Source organism: Phaseolus vulgaris, chromosome 6 (genome assembly GCF_051622355.1).
Source record: "Phaseolus vulgaris cultivar YP4 chromosome 6, ASM5162235v1, whole genome shotgun sequence".
Classification (NCBI taxonomy): Eukaryota; Viridiplantae; Streptophyta; class Magnoliopsida; order Fabales; family Fabaceae; genus Phaseolus; species Phaseolus vulgaris.
This window is the reverse complement of record NC_143503.1, coordinates 36,481,843-36,498,870: the sequence shown is the minus strand read 5'-3', so window position 1 is coordinate 36,498,870 and position 17,028 is coordinate 36,481,843. Positions and strand designations below refer to the sequence as shown.

The following is a 17,028-nucleotide window of genomic DNA, read 5'->3' as shown; positions in this document are numbered from 1 at the left end:
TATATATATATATATATATATGAGCTTTAACTTAATATATATGTATATATTATTTAAATTTAAAATAATTTATTTTTTAAAATATACTTAAATATTGAAAATAGTCTTTAGCAAAGGTCCATTTAGGAGTGATAGCAGGTTTTTGGTTTTAACTTTTAAAGTGTAATTTTTAAAATAATTTTGGTTGGAAAAAATGGAATTGAAACATTTTTACTCAATTTTAAAATATTTCTTACATTTATTTAAAAAATGAATGTTTGATTTTTAGTTTAAATAAATATATTATTATTATATTTATTAATAATTGTTATTCTCATTATTATTACATTTCTAATATCAGCACTCATCATCATTATTAATATCATGGCCTTAATGATAAAAAAATTCTTGCTATTAATCATCTGCATTATTAGTGTAACCATCACCCAAACATTTATTTAATAAATAAAACTAAAATTAGTACAAAGATTATTTCCACTGTTTTTGCTTTATACTTAAAATATCTTAGATTTGGAAATCACGGCATGATTGAGAGATTAGTGTTCATCATGTCGATTAAGAAGTATGACGGAACTAAACAAAATAATTAAATTTAAATCTTTATTTTAATCATAACCTTCATGAATCATATCGAACACTCGTACGAAGAACACTCGTAGAACACTCTTTCAAATTCAAAAAATATTTATTATATTTTTAATAATTCTAATATAATTTTAACATAATTTAAAAAATATATATTATAATTTTTTTATCAACTATATATTTATTATGATTATAAAAATAAGAAACAAATGATTATAAAATATCTTCACTAAAACGTACTTCTTGTATACATAAATTTTATTATCAATTTATAATTATATATATATATATATTTATCAACAAATTTTGATCTGCGTATCTTATTAGAAATTATAAGAATCTATGTGTCCATGTCGTAATATTTGTATATTTGTATCACTGTCTATGCTATGTGTTACACATGTAATAACTAATACAAATGAAATTCAAATTCTTGATTATCTAATGTAAAGTTTTGTTTGGTAGTATTAAACAGATAAGACAAGGATAACGAAAATAGAAAACATGAAAAGGAATAGACGCATTGACAGAACCGACAGATACATAAATACATAATAGCATGATGAAAAAGAAACCTTAGAATACTGAATTACAAGGTAGAAAACAGAATGACAGGGTGAACACATAAAACAAAGAAACCTTTTACCAGAACATGTTATGTGCATCCAAGAAAGGGCCCCAAGAAGTGATGATGAAACACCACGCTCCTCTTTCAAGCACGCCACCAACATGGAACTTTCTTGGTACTTTATAGTCTACGCTAGCATCATATGTGTAGAAGCCAAGGTTGGAAGAGAGCATAAAATCAGGAAGTAAAAGGGAGGGTGGAAACTGGGACCCCACTTACCTAACGCGCATGCATTCAATCAACAACACAATTCAACACTCCCGAAGAAAAAAGTGTCCTCATTTACACCACAACCATCCACTACCATCACCCATCCCTTCAATCTCTTTTACCTTTAATCCACCAAAAAGCTCAAACATCAAATATCTTCCCAATCAAATTTCAATCCCAACACCCCATTTTGTAGTACCATCTATTGCTGTTTTCGCCCCCTTTATTGCTAAACTATAAATACACCTTGAGAAAGACAATCAAAGAAGCAAGGATGCTGAATTCAAACACAAATATAATAATTCAACACACAACTTTTTTCACCATCAATGTGCCCTTCAACCATTTTGTAATCTAACCACCACAATGAGCACTTAGTAATATTTCAGTCTACCAGTTTGGGCCATCAGAGATTCCAAGTACTCAATAGTACCATCGATGACTAATAGGGGTTGCTTTCCTTTTGCTCCAGGAATAAAGTTCTCAAGAACTCTTAACAATTTACGGATTTTATCCTTTTTCAATTCAATATCAACATCTGTTGATTTATTCTTAGTTTGCCTGGTAGCATACACCTCAACACTACTAGAATAGTTTGATTCAGCATCACTGGCATAGTCACACTTTTTATTTAGCCTTTCCGAACTAGCACTCTCCACAAGTGGTGGCAATCTATTGAATCCACCATCAATTAACTTCTGCCTTTTGTTTGGCCAATCAGTGCTAGCAACTTCCTCCTTCATATCCACAAACTGTTCTTGAATCACACACATTTTTTCAGTAACCAACGGAGAATGACCTGTACTTGTTACCTCATCATCACTATCATCATCAGAATCATCAGAATAAAGCAATGCATTGATTTCTTCTGTGTCTTCGTGCATTTCACTTTCTTCATTATCTATATGATCCTTCCCAGTCTCTTCTGGTGAAGTGTATATGGGCCAATGCTTTAGGCCTATATTAGTTGCTCGTGCTTCCTCTTTTACGTCATAAACTTGAGTGAATTGGGTAGCAGTAACAATTGGACTCTGGACAAAAGGGAAGACAGGACTATAAAGCAACCTTGTCTTACTACCAGAGTGGTCAAAAACAAGCAGCTTCTTCTGCAAAGATGCATCTTGCACAGCCTCTCCACTATGTGTTTCGTTTAAACATGGTTCATTGGGATGCTGAAGGAATCCCTGCACTTCATTGGTTAGCTCACTCTTCAAATTTGGGATAGCAGGAGCTGTGAACCCCGGAAATATGCATGTGCTAGAGTTCATGTATGTTGAATGAACCAGCGAACTGGGCTCTGCTAAGGTGCAGGGGCTATTTAAGTAAGGTGATGGCCAAGCCACATGCTGTGGGTTAGGCCAAGACCAATGAGCCTTAACCATCCAATAAAAAGTGACCTAAAGAACAAAAGAACTGACCGATCAATGCTGATGGTGAAAAACTTGAACCTTTCAGATGTAAAGATTGAAAGAGCATTTGAAAATACATACCAGTAGATGTTATGGCGACTTGATATGGGATTTTCAATGACTTGCTGCTTCTCTTAAGAACAAATGACAGAAACAGAAAACTACAGATTCCAGCTTAAAGAAAAACAAATGCAAAACAATCTACGTGACAGGCTTAAGCAGATGACGGAAGTACTCAGCCTGCAAAGAGTAAGAAGATATCACTCATAAAATTATCCAATAGCTGATACCATTAGCTCTAGTGATCATTGATCTTAAATGTTCTACATGCACAAGAGGCATAAATGAATTTTTTCTTCAAACAGCTGGTTTCAAAATCATGCCTACAGTATTGTGAAAGAAATGCAATTGCAAAACACTAAGAATCAGCAATAGGTTACTAACCTGACAATCGTGCAAAGGTTGAAAGCATGCTATCACTCTAACAATAATTGTTGGTTCACCTTCAATGCCATTCTCATGTTTCAAAGTCCGGAATCTTGTTTGGCTCGCTGCTTGGCACACCATAACTTCTTTTGGATCCTACCACACTAGAATGTAATGTACACCCAAGAAAAGGCCCCAATGGAATGTGATAATGAAGGAACCAAGCTAATTATAAATTTAAAATCAGCTAGAACTACAGAAATATATAAGACGGCAACAATACTGAAGACACAAATACCAGGCACTGTCTTCACTCCCAATCTTTCAGCCAATTCTATATTTTTCTGAAGAAGTTAACAAACAGCGGTTGTCTTCCATGGCAGTAGTTAAGATTAAGGAACCAAAACCCAAAAGTAACAAAGTAAAAGAATTGAAGGGACCTATAGAATAACTTTGCAATATAAGTTCAAGCGTACAACTTGACGATGTACATAAACCAAAAGACCCAACCACCGCATGCTGATTTCTTCCTGTGTGATTAAGCTTCCACAATCGCTTAGAGCTTCAGAAATATGTTATGCCCTCAACACCAATTACTCTGAAACAAGATTGAAAAAAAATTGATGTTAGCAAACATAGTAACAGCAATGAAAACCATAGCAAAGTGTTCTATTATAAAAAAAAAAACAAAAGCAAAGTGTTCTATTCTAAATGAGAAAACATCAATAACCTGTGACAACAGAAAACTAATTGCAGCAAACAACTCATCCATTCATTTCTTCAAAAAAACACTCTTAATTTTCTATCCAATTGGGGGAGAGAAAGCAATCATCATGATGTTAACTTGTTGGCAGCTAAGGAAGAAAGCCACATGCCCTAGTAGAGCTATTACCCAATTAATTTTTTTAATTCCTTGAAAGTTGTAGTTGTTCTACTCAACAAATAAAAAATAAAAATTAAACTACTCCAATCCTGAAATTTGTCAGAAACCAAAAAAGGTTGTTAATTTAGCCACAATATGATCCCAATTTATTTTTAAAAAAAAAAAACTGAATTTCAGAGCCATGTTCCATGAGGGGGATGGTAGCCCCAGTTGAATTAAAGGCTTCACCTTTAGCATGATTTTGTGTTACCCAATAACAAACCAAAGAACAGATAAGAAAAAATGAGAAGCAAGAAAAAGGTTAATGAGATTTAGAAAGACTTACAGTTGGAGGGATTGGTTGAGAGAACAAAAAAGGTAAAGAGAGTGAAGTGTTTCAAGAAAATGTGGGAAAGAGGCAGTGGAGGGAGGTTGGGCATGGTGTGCATGCCCACCACTATATACACAATCAAATCTCACTTTTGCCCTTTCTTTCTTTTCCCCTTTTTTTCCTTTCCACCTTTTCTCCACCTATGCTATTTTGTTAGGTAAAAAAATTTTCTGTTTGTCTTTGAAGAAATGGTTTTGATTAATATTTAATTATTTAAGAATATATTTATCATTTACTTCAAGTAAATAATTGGTTGAAGATACATTTTTTAGCTTTTAGTAGTGAAATTGGATTATATTTGGTAATTTAAGTAACATAGAGAAGTCTCTTTATGCATTATTTTTATTATTTGACCCCAACTATTTTTTTTTATAATAACTTAATTTTTCTTGTGCATATGGGCATTGTAATTTCAAACATAAACATTTTTGTTAAATCTTAACTAGAAGTTCTTCATCTATTACGGTAGGTTCTTACCAAATAAGTTAGAAGTTTATTTACCTATGATAAATTTTATTAATTTGGATATTTAATTGACTCAAGAAAAATAAATTTAAAATATATCACTAGTGATGAAATTGTTTTTATTGAATAATGTTTTTAATGTTAAAGAAAGAACTTTGTAACTCCTCAACCAAAAAGATAGTGTAATGTGATTATTAAAGAAGTAACAGAAATAGATTAAAGTACAATTGCACCCCAATGAACCATTCTTGCCTCTCAAATTAAGTGATTTACTAAGTGTTTTTTAAAATCTAAATATGTTAAAGACAATGAAAAATATAGCAACTTTTTACTTTAGTTCCAATTTCGAGCTTTTATGTTTGCAAATATTGATAGTTACCTATCTTGCTTTTAATATCACTCAACCTTAAAAGTAATTTATATTACTTACCTAAAAATATGGTATTTTATTTATTTTTAAGCTGTCAGAGTCTAAACCATGTGCCGACAAATGTTATAATTTAAATATTAAAAGATATATATAAAAAATGAAAAAATAATTTTCTATAATTAGATGGGTGTAAAATATATATTAAAATGATAATTTAAAAATAATAATTTTGATCAATTATTGGTGTTGTATTTAAGTTTTGAAATTGTTGTTTAAATTATCCTTGGCAAAGAAGTGAAATTTATAAATGAAATGATCTTACTAGTTGTTATGTAATGATTGAAGATTTAGCCATGATATAGTTTTGGTGACATGTTACTTCCAGAACAGTCCTGATTTAGTGATTGTTTCCCAATCTATGAAGCAAAATGTGAAAGGTGGTTAAGAAATGAATTGGTGAAGGTGTTATGATGATAATAACATTGCCCAAACAAAAGGCAGAGAGACAGAAACATGTGCCATTCACTCATGAATAATCTAATACACTCATTAACTTCCTAATTTGTTGTTAGCTACTCATTGAAATCAAACCAAACTCCATGGCCCAATCGCCCCCACCAAACTCACCACACTGCCACCAGCTAGATGGAACCAATGATGCAACAACACCATCACCATAAAAATAAGACAATTATTATGCAGATAGCAGATCATGTTCATCAAGTGCAACTCCCATTTTTAGCCCACTAACCACAATCATCCAATCTAACATACTACACCCGTGCATTTCATCAAAAAGCTAAAAGAAAGAGATCAAAAGACTCCATATTTATAAAAGGGCAATACCATTATACCATCTAATAATTCATGTATTGTTCCTTAGATACTTTGAGTTTATACATTCTGAAGACAAATCCATATAACAAGAAATTGTGTATTTTTTCCGTACGACTAATTGGAATCCAGCCCGCGGTCAAGACTGACCGAAACCATTACATCCAAGCAGAAGATTGATGAGACTAATCAAAGATCAAATAAATTAAATTAAATTCTTAATCATAAATTAAATTCTTAATTAGATCTAATAACAAATAGCCCATGATAAATTATATAAATAAACACAGATTTCAAGAGTACGTCGTCATCTAGTACTAATTGCACTGTGGTACTGATTGCCGAAGTCTTACTTAAGTATCGAAATGTCTTTTGCAAGTACCATCCGAGTCCGGAATTCACGTAGACAAGAAATAACAAGTCAAGAGGTGTAGAGGGAGTGAATTAAAGAGGATGGAGAATGACAGACTGACCGAGAAAGAAGATAATCGTTCTTTTGATTTCAACCCGTTTGAGAAGAAATAATAATAATAATTATAATACCATTTTGCTTGGAAGGGAGGGCACCAGCACCAAATACCAGAATCTATGATGAGGTCTTTCCTTTGGGTTACAGCTCCACCCAAGTGCGGTTGGATTTCAGAGACTAGATGCTACAATTCAGGGATTCCTTCCACTTTTTTCATTGAATAACACATACATGAATTGATTGCTTTCTGATTTTATCCCTTTTAAAAGGGAAAGGGGAAATAAATTCATACCTTTAGGCTCTGCAACATTTTCTTTCCACTTCAAATGATTTTTCAGCTAGCTTTATCAGAACCACTGATAGTAGTTGTCCTACTAGATAGTTTTTCTGAGCAAAATGGCAAATTATTAACCAAAATACTGTTACGAGATCTTTGTTCTGAATTGCTCTAATTGAAACCAACATTAGCAGTATTGGCTAGTGGAATATTGGAATGATTTGCAATGCAAAATTATACTCTTTGAAAACCTTCATTATAGTTTAATCATCACTGTATTGAAAAAGATCTTGCATCCTTTCACCATGAAAATTTAGGTATTGTGATGGGAATGCAACGTTGACAATTTGAATTATTTTCCCACGTTTGAATATTATATCAGGTAATAGTTTGATCCATAATACCAAAACTAAAAATAACTCATTTATTTATACATATAAACCATGGAAACCTTTTTTCTAACATTTGCAGAAAAGTCTATCTAAACTAGAAATAACGATTTGGAAGAAGAGAAAAGTTTTGTTGACACTATCAACAGTTAAAAACATACATTTCATACGGTTTATAATATTATAATATTTTTAAATTAAAAAATAAAATAAAAATGAATAAATTAAGATATAGAGTGTATGTTTTTATTGTTCAAAGTATTAACATATCAGCACCCTTGCACGAAACTTGATCTATGATCTCTAAGTTTCAGTATTGGAGTCACCACTGAGATCTTTCAAAGAAATTCTTTAATGTAGACATTTTTTACTATAAAAGGTAGTTCTTGTAATGTAAAAAAAATTACATTTCCGTTATGTGCGTATATCAAATACAAAATACAAAATAATATTTTTGAAAGACAATTTTTTTTCAGATTTTTGTAAAAATCAGGTGTAATAGTAAATCCTTGCATTTAATATCACAGATTAAAAAAAACATCTACCGGTGGGCAGGACCACATAGAATTATTGCTACCTTAATTAAGGCCCAATTAAGGGCATTCATTACATCAAATAGTTGCTTTTTAAAAATGAGACTGTTTTTTTTCGGCCCCTACATAGCTTTTTTTGGCACTCAATACTTTTTAAAATACTAAAAATACCATTTACTATATTATATCTTAAAATACCAAAAATTTTATTGATGTTTTTTATTTTGGAATCTGTGATAAAAAAAAAATCAGATTATAGAATAACTTCTGAAAAGATTATGAAATCGAAGCCATAAATACCTTCCAAATGTATTTTTCTTGAAGAAAAAATAAAAAAAATGGGATCATGGAATTTAAGTATAAATAGAAAAATATACATTTCGCCTGTGGCAAGAAGCCATTGGAGTGTAGGAAGAAATAGCCTAAAAATGGATGTAAAGTATTAGTTAGGGTTCAGTATTCTCGGGCGTATAAATGTTACAATTTGAGCAAGTCAAAACAATTGGCTGAGCCGTTACAGGTTACAAAATTTATAAGGGCTTATGTATTTTCAAAAATATTAATTAGTTTCTGAATTACATAATTATCTCAGAGGCTCTTTCAATTACTTGAATAGGGTATTACTTTTATATTTCTTAATGACTGTAGATTATTTGTTTTTTAACTATAAAATATTAAAATATAATATATTATCACTTTTTCTTAATTCTTTCACTTCTCTACAATAATAACAAATAATTATTCTCATAATTTCAAGTTGCTCTATCAACTGGGCTAAGCTAAGAAATTGAAGCTGAAGAGGGACGTAACTCAAGTATGAGATAAACAAACACATTACACATCCAAGTATGGCTTACAGCCAAAATAGTGCTATTCTCATGCAACTAGCATAAATATTGGCTTGTAGCAACAACTCCACCAACAAAAGAAAATCGTGATAACAATATCGCTATTATTATTACTATTAACAATAGCAAAACCTGCAATCAATCTACAAGTGTGGTGGAGGTCACATTATAAACTTGGGATGAATGGTAAAGACTGGATTCTTTAGGATAGGAAAAAAATTCTACAGCATTTCACATACATGGAAGCAGAAACTAAGGTGATGCGTTGCTAGATAATATTAATTTACCAAAGAAATGAAGAAGTAAAGGGTACGAAATATAATATTAAGAGATTGAGATCATTCAAGAAGTAATTTAGCATTTCGGTTAAACAACTCGTCACTCATTGCATTGGGATACCATTACACATGTCCATGAAAATGAATGATCTTATTCATCGGGCCGAGACAGACAGACTAAAAAGGTTTTCAATTCGCACTTAAGACTTCGATTTCAAATTCCAAGACAGAGTTGGGTTGTATTCCCCAAGCAGGAAAGCCACCAGCACCATAAGCATAATCAGGAGTGCACTGCAAGATCATCAACAATGTGAACAACAGGGTCTATACAATTCTATAACCCTCCACCCCCAAAAGAAGCAACAAACAAACAGCTAAGAATTAATAAAAGTACAGTGGATTCAGCACCAACACATGAAAAAGAAACAGCTAATTTATAATGACACCAACAACAACACTCAGTTGGATGTGATATCAAAAAGAGATTTTGAGTTATGCAGATAAAAGATTGTTGAGGAGAGGACAAACACGAAGGATATTCCAAAAAGTGAGAATTTGAGTGACACGAAAGATTGAAGTCGCGATGAGATTTTTCAAGTGGGAACATGTAAGAGAAAAGGGTTGCTAGCATTACCCGGAGACGAGCAACTTCACCAATTTGCATGCCAAGCACACCTTCATCCCATCCTACAGACACAGATAGTTGAAAGGAAGATATAAAAAAATATTACGATAAATTTACATTAGAGAACAAAAAAATAGGAAAATATTATTATTATTACAAAGTAAATCCTAACACATAATCTCATAAAACAGGATTTATAAGGTAAGGGACAATCTCATAAAACAGGATTTATAAGGTAAGGTTTGAACCCGGTTATAAATTTAATTAATTTATCATTTATAAATTTAATTAATTTATAAATAACGATCTGAGATATGAAATTAATAAATATGAAATGTCACACTCTCTAGTCTATTCATTCGAGATTTCCAACACAGAGAATTCTGATCGATGTGAAATCCCAACACACATATAACGGCCAAACACTCGCTAAAATATTATGAAAGCTGATGAAAACAGGTTTTAATGAGATAGACTTGGCCTTAAAATCCACTTAATAATTATAATTATGAGAAAGAATGAATTGGAAGAAAGTGAAAATGGTGTATACCTTTGATGACAGAACCTTGGCCGATCTTGAAGGAGAAAGGGGTTTGGCCAGGATCCTTTGTGCTGTAAGAAAAGTAGTGATAAACGAGTTTAATGAAAAGAAAGGAACGAAAAATGAAATGAAATGAAATGGTAATTACCTCCAAAATTTCTGAGTTAGGTCGCCGTTCTTCCCTGCACACAGAATTCACAACAGTAAGCACGTTAAAGAGGGTGCGATCTAACAAAAGGTGGGAAAAGTGAGATTTAGGGTTTAGAAAGGGAAAGGGGGAGAGAAAATTACGAACCAAAACCAGTGCAGTGAACGGTGACGTTTTGACCAGGATTTGGCTTGGGACCGGTGCCAGGCCTCAACAATTGCTTCTCCACTCCCATTTTCGTCTTCTTCTCTGCTTCTTCTTCTTCTTCACTTCTCTCCTATGCTTTCTTCCCTTTTCTCCTTACGCCTCCCTCTTCTTCTTTTATACTCCCTCCCTTCACCAGATATCTACTCAATATTTATTAGTTATAACAATATACAACTATCTCAATTTTACCACATATTTCGTCTTTTTTGTTTAATTATATTTCAAATTTAATAAATATTTTTTATATAAAAATATAAAATACTCAATCATTAGAATAATTAAATATATTTCAATTAGTCTAAAATGAAATATGATTCTTTTTATACTAACATTGATTTCAATTATAAGGTACTTACATAATATATAATATATAAAAATAATGATACAATTATTGTATTGAGATAAATTAATTAAATTTAAAAATATTAAAAATAAGATACGGTGATATTTGTGATTTTAAGGAGTTATAAAACAATCTTTTTATAAAAGTTTTCTTTCTTTTTCTCTACATTCTCTCTAAACTTCTAATCTCCCTCATTTATCATAATGACGACAGAATGTTACTAATAGACTATGATTAGAGTAATATTGTTCAATCGGAATTTTGGTTAGAGTAAATTTGATGTGGCATGTGCTCCATGTGCCTCCATCTGCTACTCTTTTGCATTTCATTTGACTTGCATTTGCTCATCATTTCAGGTCCTCCTTAGCCTATAAAAAGAGGAGCCAACCCTCATGTATTTCAAGATTGAATAGAGTATTATTATGCTGCCAAATTTGTGTCATACACTACTCTTTGCCTAGTATCTAGGTTTTAATCTTCACTTCATCACCTTTAAAGGGGTTGGCCGAACCTCCCCAATTCCTCACTCTCATGCACCTTCAAGGAATCCATATTTCCTTGGAAGGCTTTGCTTCATCTCCTCCACAGACTTCCGCAAGTTCATCACCAAAACGCAAAGAATAGCTCAAAGGAATGTCATCATAATTGTTACCACATTACTAAAATCATTATCTTACAATTTTCACATCAATAATAACAATTAATAGATGTTAAATTAATATTTTACATCGATTCATTTCAATATAAACAACTTAATATCTCGTAGTTAAAAGAGTGATGAAGACGAAGATGTGATTTACTAGATTGCAAAATATTCTATATGTGCTATAAATTACTAAAATCTCTAGATCATCTCCAAACTTGTCAGTGATAACAATTCAGTTGATTCCCAATGATGAACGGTCCTCTATCAAAAATTTCGAAAGACCATGAACGTAATATTTATAATCTATTACTATAATTTATCAGATAAAACAAGAAGTGGCTGTAGTTTAGTGGTAAGAATTCCACGTTGTGGCCGTGGAGACCATGGCTCGAATCCCAGCAGCCACACATTATTAAAGTTTTTTACAGTTTAATCTCGTCGTAAACGACGGCGTTTTGCATGTGGCCAAAAGTCTAGGTCAACACAAACGCACACACCCTTGCTTCTTAAATAGTTGGGGAACTGCGTCTTCCTTACCGCGATCCAACAAACAATTTCATTCACCCACTCTCAAGGTCACTTTCTCATTCACAATTTCTTGTTTATTTAATTATTTTAATTTCTCTATTGCTCTGTTCGTAGAATAATATGACGGAGAATTCAATTCCTTTACGGTGATTATTGTAAAGCAATTCATTTCATGTGTTTCTTAATTATTTGATTTATATTTTTTTTCTTGCCTTGCCCAGATCTAGAAAGTAAGAGATATGATTGATGATGCAGCCTTGGGAGTCATTGCCAACTTTCTTGGCATCTTTATTTTTGGTTTGGTTATAGCTTATCACTTAGTCACAGCAGACCCCAAATATGAAGCCAGCTAAGATATATATACTTTGAATTTCATCTCTGATATGTATTCAGTTTTGTTTATTCAAAGGTTCTATGTATGACTTTTTCATGAAACTAGAATTTGATTGAGGCTTATTATACCGGCTCAAAGTCTTCAATGTTTTGGAGTAGTATGTTAGCCATGCTGTTTTCGTATATTTAGATTAGCTATGGATGTCTAATTGTACAATGTGGATGGAATTGTTTAAACTAATAAATTGAGAATGCGAATTGTTGATTGAGCCTTCTTCATTATTTCCCTTGGTACACCAAAATGGTAGAGGAAAATAAATCGTACTTTGATGTAACAGAACAGACATTTTACTCAAAAAAAGCAAAGCAAATGGGAAAAATAATATTATATGGTGCTCCATTACATGGTGCTACACGGCATAGTTCACCCAATCAAAGGAGATCAAACTAAGTAACTAATCATCATGATGGAATTGAAAGCTAGTGCTGTGATGTGAACCTTTATTTTACTGCAGAATTGCACATACAGGGTAGTCAAGGATTGGTAATTGTGGGAGGAACTGGTGAGAAGGGTGGTACTGTGGGAGGAACTGATGAGAAGGGTGGAAGTGTGGGAGGAACTGGTGAGAAGGGTGGAAGTGTGGGAGGAACTGGTGAGAAGGGTGGAGGCAACCTATACTCTGGCCAGTCCGTTATTGGGGGGAATGGAGGATAAATAACGGGAACAGGAGAATTCCCCATGTTGGGCAATGTTGCTGCAACAAGTTTTCTACTGGCTTGGACATTGCCAATGGATAAAAGTGATAAAACAATGAAGAAGAAAGGGAAGACAAGTTCACGGAAAGGGGTCATATCAGTAGTATATGGTTGGGATCAGTAAGTAGGAAAAAATGGATATTAGCAGCTAGTCTGAAACTATCAAAAGCATGAGAGAATTAGTGATGATGAGACATGATCCAGCCCTTGAGCTTTATACTGCACCTTAGAAGAAGAATTCACCTCGAGAACGGTGTTTTATGTGTAAAGTTACAGAGCGTCAACGTCGGTTTTAAATGGCATCTAATGTTAGGAGTACACTACTCTCGTACTTTGACTAGATATAGATGCAGACATGACCCACTTTTCTTAAAGGCGTTTTATCATTCAGTTAGCGATCTTTTCCTTGTGGTTAAATTGGAATGGGGTTGATATTACAAGGATTGTTTGCGAAATGTCTGACTTGTTTGTGGGGAGGGGAGGGACTTCTTGATCGAGAGCAAGTAGTAGTAAAAAGTTGTACATTGGATAGAATGTACAAATTGCTCAACATGCATAGTTTGTAGTATTTTTGGATTTCAGTTTGCAAGAAGTTGAATGTAAATTTGAAGAAACATCTTTAAACTCAATGTAGTTCAGAGGATGGAGGCTTTCATGAACATAGATTAATAGTATTTTGCTTTCGTGGTGGAGATGTGATTTTTCATATCTAATAATTGGAAGCCGATAGCTTAAGCCTCTGCATTTTTTTTAAGAGAACTGGGGTGATTTCTTAAGTTCAGTATATTAAAATTTTGGGTTGGATGAAGTGCAGATAGATTTACCTGTGCGGTTTTGCTTCTAGCATATTAATGAAAAATTCTTCGGATTCTTCCTTATAGATGCACTTCATGCATTTTAATGGTGTTCTATCTTTCATTTAGCCATCTTGTTTCCGTGGTGTTTGAAAGTTAGAGTGTCAGGAGAAAAAAAATATGGATATTTTTTCTTCCAATTCTTGTCTTTTCTTCAATATTGAAAGATTTTAAGGAAGATAACAATGATTATATTTTATAAATTGTATGAATTAAATTTTGATATGTTACTTTATATCTCATCTCCTTCATTATGCTTAATAATAAGAATATATTGGTATATTATTTATGTTTTTACCTTTCTCCATCAACTAAATAATGTGATATTTTTCTTCCTTTATTCTCTGTTCTCTTGAACCAAAACAAACCCAAGGGCTCAAGCGAAATACTCTTAGTAATAATGCAAATGTAGTTAGTTAGAGATCTAATTAGGATGTTGGGAGAGTTTAAATTAAAGGATAAGACATTATAATTTGTATAACTGTAATCAATCTCAATCTGTAATCCATAATACAAGAAAAACTAGAAACAATAGCGACAACTGATACATAAATTGAAAAGAAAATACAGTTTTTCACACCATACGACAGAAGTAGGAGGAAAACACCACACAACACTCTCACATAAAAGTAATCAGGCCATATCTATAGCATGCATGCAACTAGGCACTGGTAGGAAATCAGAATCAGATAGGAGCTTGCCCAGGATGAAGAAATGTAAGGTACTTTAAGGGGTGGAGGTGGAAGGTGGTGGGGAGAGGAATGGGATGGAGGGCATAGTAGTTGGAATTGTGAATGTGGGGATGGAGGGCAATGGAGGAACGTTGAGCTGTGGAATTGTTGGAATGTTAGGGATGTTGCTAGGAAGTGGAGGCAAAGTGGTAGGCATAGATGGCAGGGTAGGGATGTTGCTAGGAAGTGGAGGCAAAGTTGTAGGCATAGATGGCAGGGTAGGCTGTGGCAGAGATGGGATAGTGGGCAATGGTGGAACATTACCCTGAGGAAGGGTTGGAATTGAAGGCAAAGAGGGAATGCCAGGGAAATTTGGTGCAGTTGTTTGCATAAGATGGCGAGCTGCTAGGGTCATGCTCATCATGGCTGAGAAGGTCAGAGCAAGAAGGAAAAGTGTGATGAATGATTTGCTGGAGGCCATGGTTCACTGGATTGCAGTAATGAAGAAGAGAAACTGGTAAATATGAAAATGGTATGTATGTTGTTTGAGATTATGAGAGGCTGAAGGTCTTATATAGGGCTAGAGAGACAGTGGGCAAACTAATATGGTTTCAGTTCAACTTTGTTTGGAGAAGCGAACAGAACCTAACCAATGTTTTTGTTCGTTCACCTTCCTCGTGTTTTTGAATAAATAATAGTTTTATTATGTTGGACTGATAAGGTTGTTGGGTTTTAGTCTCCAATTTGTCAAATGTAGGATGAACAACTCATACATATTTGAGGGTTGAGTTGGGTGATCTAACAGAGTTCATTTCAGCTGCCAGACGTCACCCTTTACACCCAATATACTTTTTTTTTAATTGTTTTTCTAATAGTTTGTCTTCTAACTTTCTCTGATCAAAACATACATAAATAAGCAATATATTCAACAAATTATTATTATATTTTATAATATTACTTTTCATTTTTTAAATTGTTATTATTTGTTTCAGAATTTTAAAAACTTAGAACATTTGAAGTTTCAAAAGTTCTTGCATGCATTCCTCTTTTGAGTACAACAAGAGTTGTAGTTATTATTGCACATGTATAAATGTATATCGTCTTAGGTTCCAAAATAAGTTTTAGAAAACGTTCACACGGAATTGCCATATTATGCTATGACAGAAAATAGTGCTTGAACTTTTATTTTACTGCATAAATGCAATGGAACATCGATATCGCTACATATATATCTGCTGTTGAGCATGTATATGTTATAGTAATGCTACTAGTGAAGGATTGGTAGTTGTGGGAGGTAGTGATGACAAAGGTGGAAGAGTGCATGAAAGGTGAAGGCTGGGGGAAACGGAGGAACAGTTATACCAGCAGAAGAATTTCCCAAATCAGGCAATAAATTGAACATTTAAGTGATAAAACAATGAAGAAGAAAGACGAGAGAAGCATATTGAAGGAGGCCATTTCAATAGTATACACTTAAGTAGAAAAAAAAGTATCATATCGATATTGAAGGAGGTCAATTACAACTTATATACACCTTCTTTTAATCTTTGATATGTCTTTTAAGAATAAAATTATGAAGGAGTTTCGAACTTTAAAACTAACAATATTTCAAATGACTAAGAATTTGTTTTGGTAGGTTGAATATAGTTTCACATTTTAATGATGTTTTTTAATTTTTTTTTAATTTTTTAAATGGAATAATTAATTGAGTTATTAAAATTTTGATAAATTTTATAAAGTTTTGTATAAAAAGAAAAAATTAAATGGCCATAATTTTTGGTAGAGAAATTGGATCAAGACGTGTTAAAAATGAAAGTTGGTCAAAATGAAGTAAGGAATTCGATGACCAATGGTTGAAGAGGACTGTGATACTAAAATTTCAAAAAATCAACCATTTATTATTAGTTTTTTTTATTTCTTTGAGTATTTTTTAGGCATTTTTGCATTTTAGGCTTTTAGTTTATGTTTTAGGTTTAGGATTGAAGATTTAAGATTTAAGATTTATGGTTTAAGTTTAAATTTTATATTTTATTATTTAGGGTTTTACCTTTGAATTTAGGGTTAAAATTTAATTGTGACATTTTTGCTAAAGTTTATAGGTTTAAAGTTTATGGTTTAAGTTTATAATTTTTTTAATTAAAAAATAACTAAATTTTTCTTAAGTGAATGAACCAAAAAATGTTATAAAATTTGTGAAATTTTCAACAATTCAATTAATTATTCTATTTTTAAAAAAATAAAAACAAACACTTTTAAAATAAAATTAAGTATAAACCAGACTTTAATGTAAATCTCATATAATTAAAGTCAAAGTCGTGTGAGTATGAGCACTTATGGAAGACGACTTTAATGAAGCAAAGTCGTGATTATGCCTCATGACTTACCTATTTTATTAATAAATA

The 17,028-nt window shown here is 32.4% G+C and overlaps 4 protein-coding genes across 5 annotated transcripts; 1 reads left to right on the top strand and 3 right to left on the bottom strand.

The window, feature by feature from the left end:
- Nucleotides 1–1,081: 1,081 nt before the first annotated feature.
- Nucleotides 1,082–4,599, bottom strand: SAC51 (transcription factor SAC51). 2 transcript variants are annotated; one of them, XM_068641094.2, is made up of 4 exons: nucleotides 4,467–4,599; nucleotides 3,277–3,856; nucleotides 2,914–3,072; nucleotides 1,082–2,836 (listed from the first exon to the last, which is right to left on the bottom strand). In XM_068641094.2, exon 4 carries the CDS (start codon nucleotides 2,803–2,805, stop codon nucleotides 1,798–1,800), a length of 1,008 nt encoding a protein of 335 aa, XP_068497195.1. In that variant the 5' UTR covers nucleotides 2,806–2,836; nucleotides 2,914–3,072; nucleotides 3,277–3,856; nucleotides 4,467–4,599; the 3' UTR covers nucleotides 1,082–1,797. The 2 variants fall into 2 exon arrangements, with proteins under 2 accessions (XP_068497195.1, XP_068497194.1); XM_068641093.2 differs by having other exon boundaries at nucleotides 1,082–2,820.
- Nucleotides 4,600–8,991: 4,392 nt separating this feature from the next.
- On the bottom strand, nucleotides 8,992–10,534 carry FKBP12 (FK506-binding protein 12). Its single transcript, XM_068641098.2, has 5 exons — nucleotides 10,436–10,534; nucleotides 10,289–10,322; nucleotides 10,150–10,211; nucleotides 9,609–9,661; nucleotides 8,992–9,265 (listed from the first exon to the last, which is right to left on the bottom strand). Exons 1-5 carry the CDS (start codon nucleotides 10,521–10,523, stop codon nucleotides 9,164–9,166), a joined length of 339 nt encoding a protein of 112 aa, XP_068497199.1. The 5' UTR covers nucleotides 10,524–10,534; the 3' UTR covers nucleotides 8,992–9,163.
- A 1,699-nt stretch (nucleotides 10,535–12,233) lies between these two features.
- Nucleotides 12,234–12,614, top strand: LOC137832761 (dolichyl-diphosphooligosaccharide--protein glycosyltransferase subunit 4A). The gene has a single exon (XM_068641097.2). It carries the CDS (start codon nucleotides 12,252–12,254, stop codon nucleotides 12,363–12,365), a length of 114 nt encoding a protein of 37 aa, XP_068497198.1. The 5' UTR covers nucleotides 12,234–12,251; the 3' UTR covers nucleotides 12,366–12,614.
- Nucleotides 12,615–14,406: 1,792 nt separating this feature from the next.
- Nucleotides 14,407–15,179, bottom strand: LOC137833585 (uncharacterized). Its single transcript, XM_068641926.2, has one exon. It carries the CDS (start codon nucleotides 15,105–15,107, stop codon nucleotides 14,682–14,684), a length of 426 nt encoding a protein of 141 aa, XP_068498027.2. The 5' UTR covers nucleotides 15,108–15,179; the 3' UTR covers nucleotides 14,407–14,681.
- Nucleotides 15,180–17,028: the final 1,849 nt, after the last annotated feature.

Excerpts from the sequence above, each read along its gene's own strand:
- SAC51 (XM_068641094.2), bottom strand. The coding sequence starts at position 2,805 with ATGGTTAAGGCTCATTGGTCTTGGCCTAACCCACAGCATGTGGCTTGG.
- LOC137832761 (XM_068641097.2), top strand. The coding sequence starts at position 12,252 with ATGATTGATGATGCAGCCTTGGGAGTCATTGCCAACTTTCTTGGCATC.
- FKBP12 (XM_068641098.2), bottom strand. The coding sequence starts at position 10,523 with ATGGGAGTGGAGAAGCAATTGTTGAGGCCTGGCACCGGTCCCAAGCCA. Across the intron at positions 9,662-10,149 it reads CCAAGGTTCTGTCATCAAAG|GATGGGATGAAGGTGTGCTT; the intron begins GTATACACCATT and ends CTGTGTCTGTAG. Across the intron at positions 9,266-9,608 it reads GTGAAGTTGCTCGTCTCCGG|TGCACTCCTGATTATGCTTA; the intron begins GTAATGCTAGCA and ends ATGATCTTGCAG.
- LOC137833585 (XM_068641926.2), bottom strand. The coding sequence starts at position 15,107 with ATGGCCTCCAGCAAATCATTCATCACACTTTTCCTTCTTGCTCTGACC.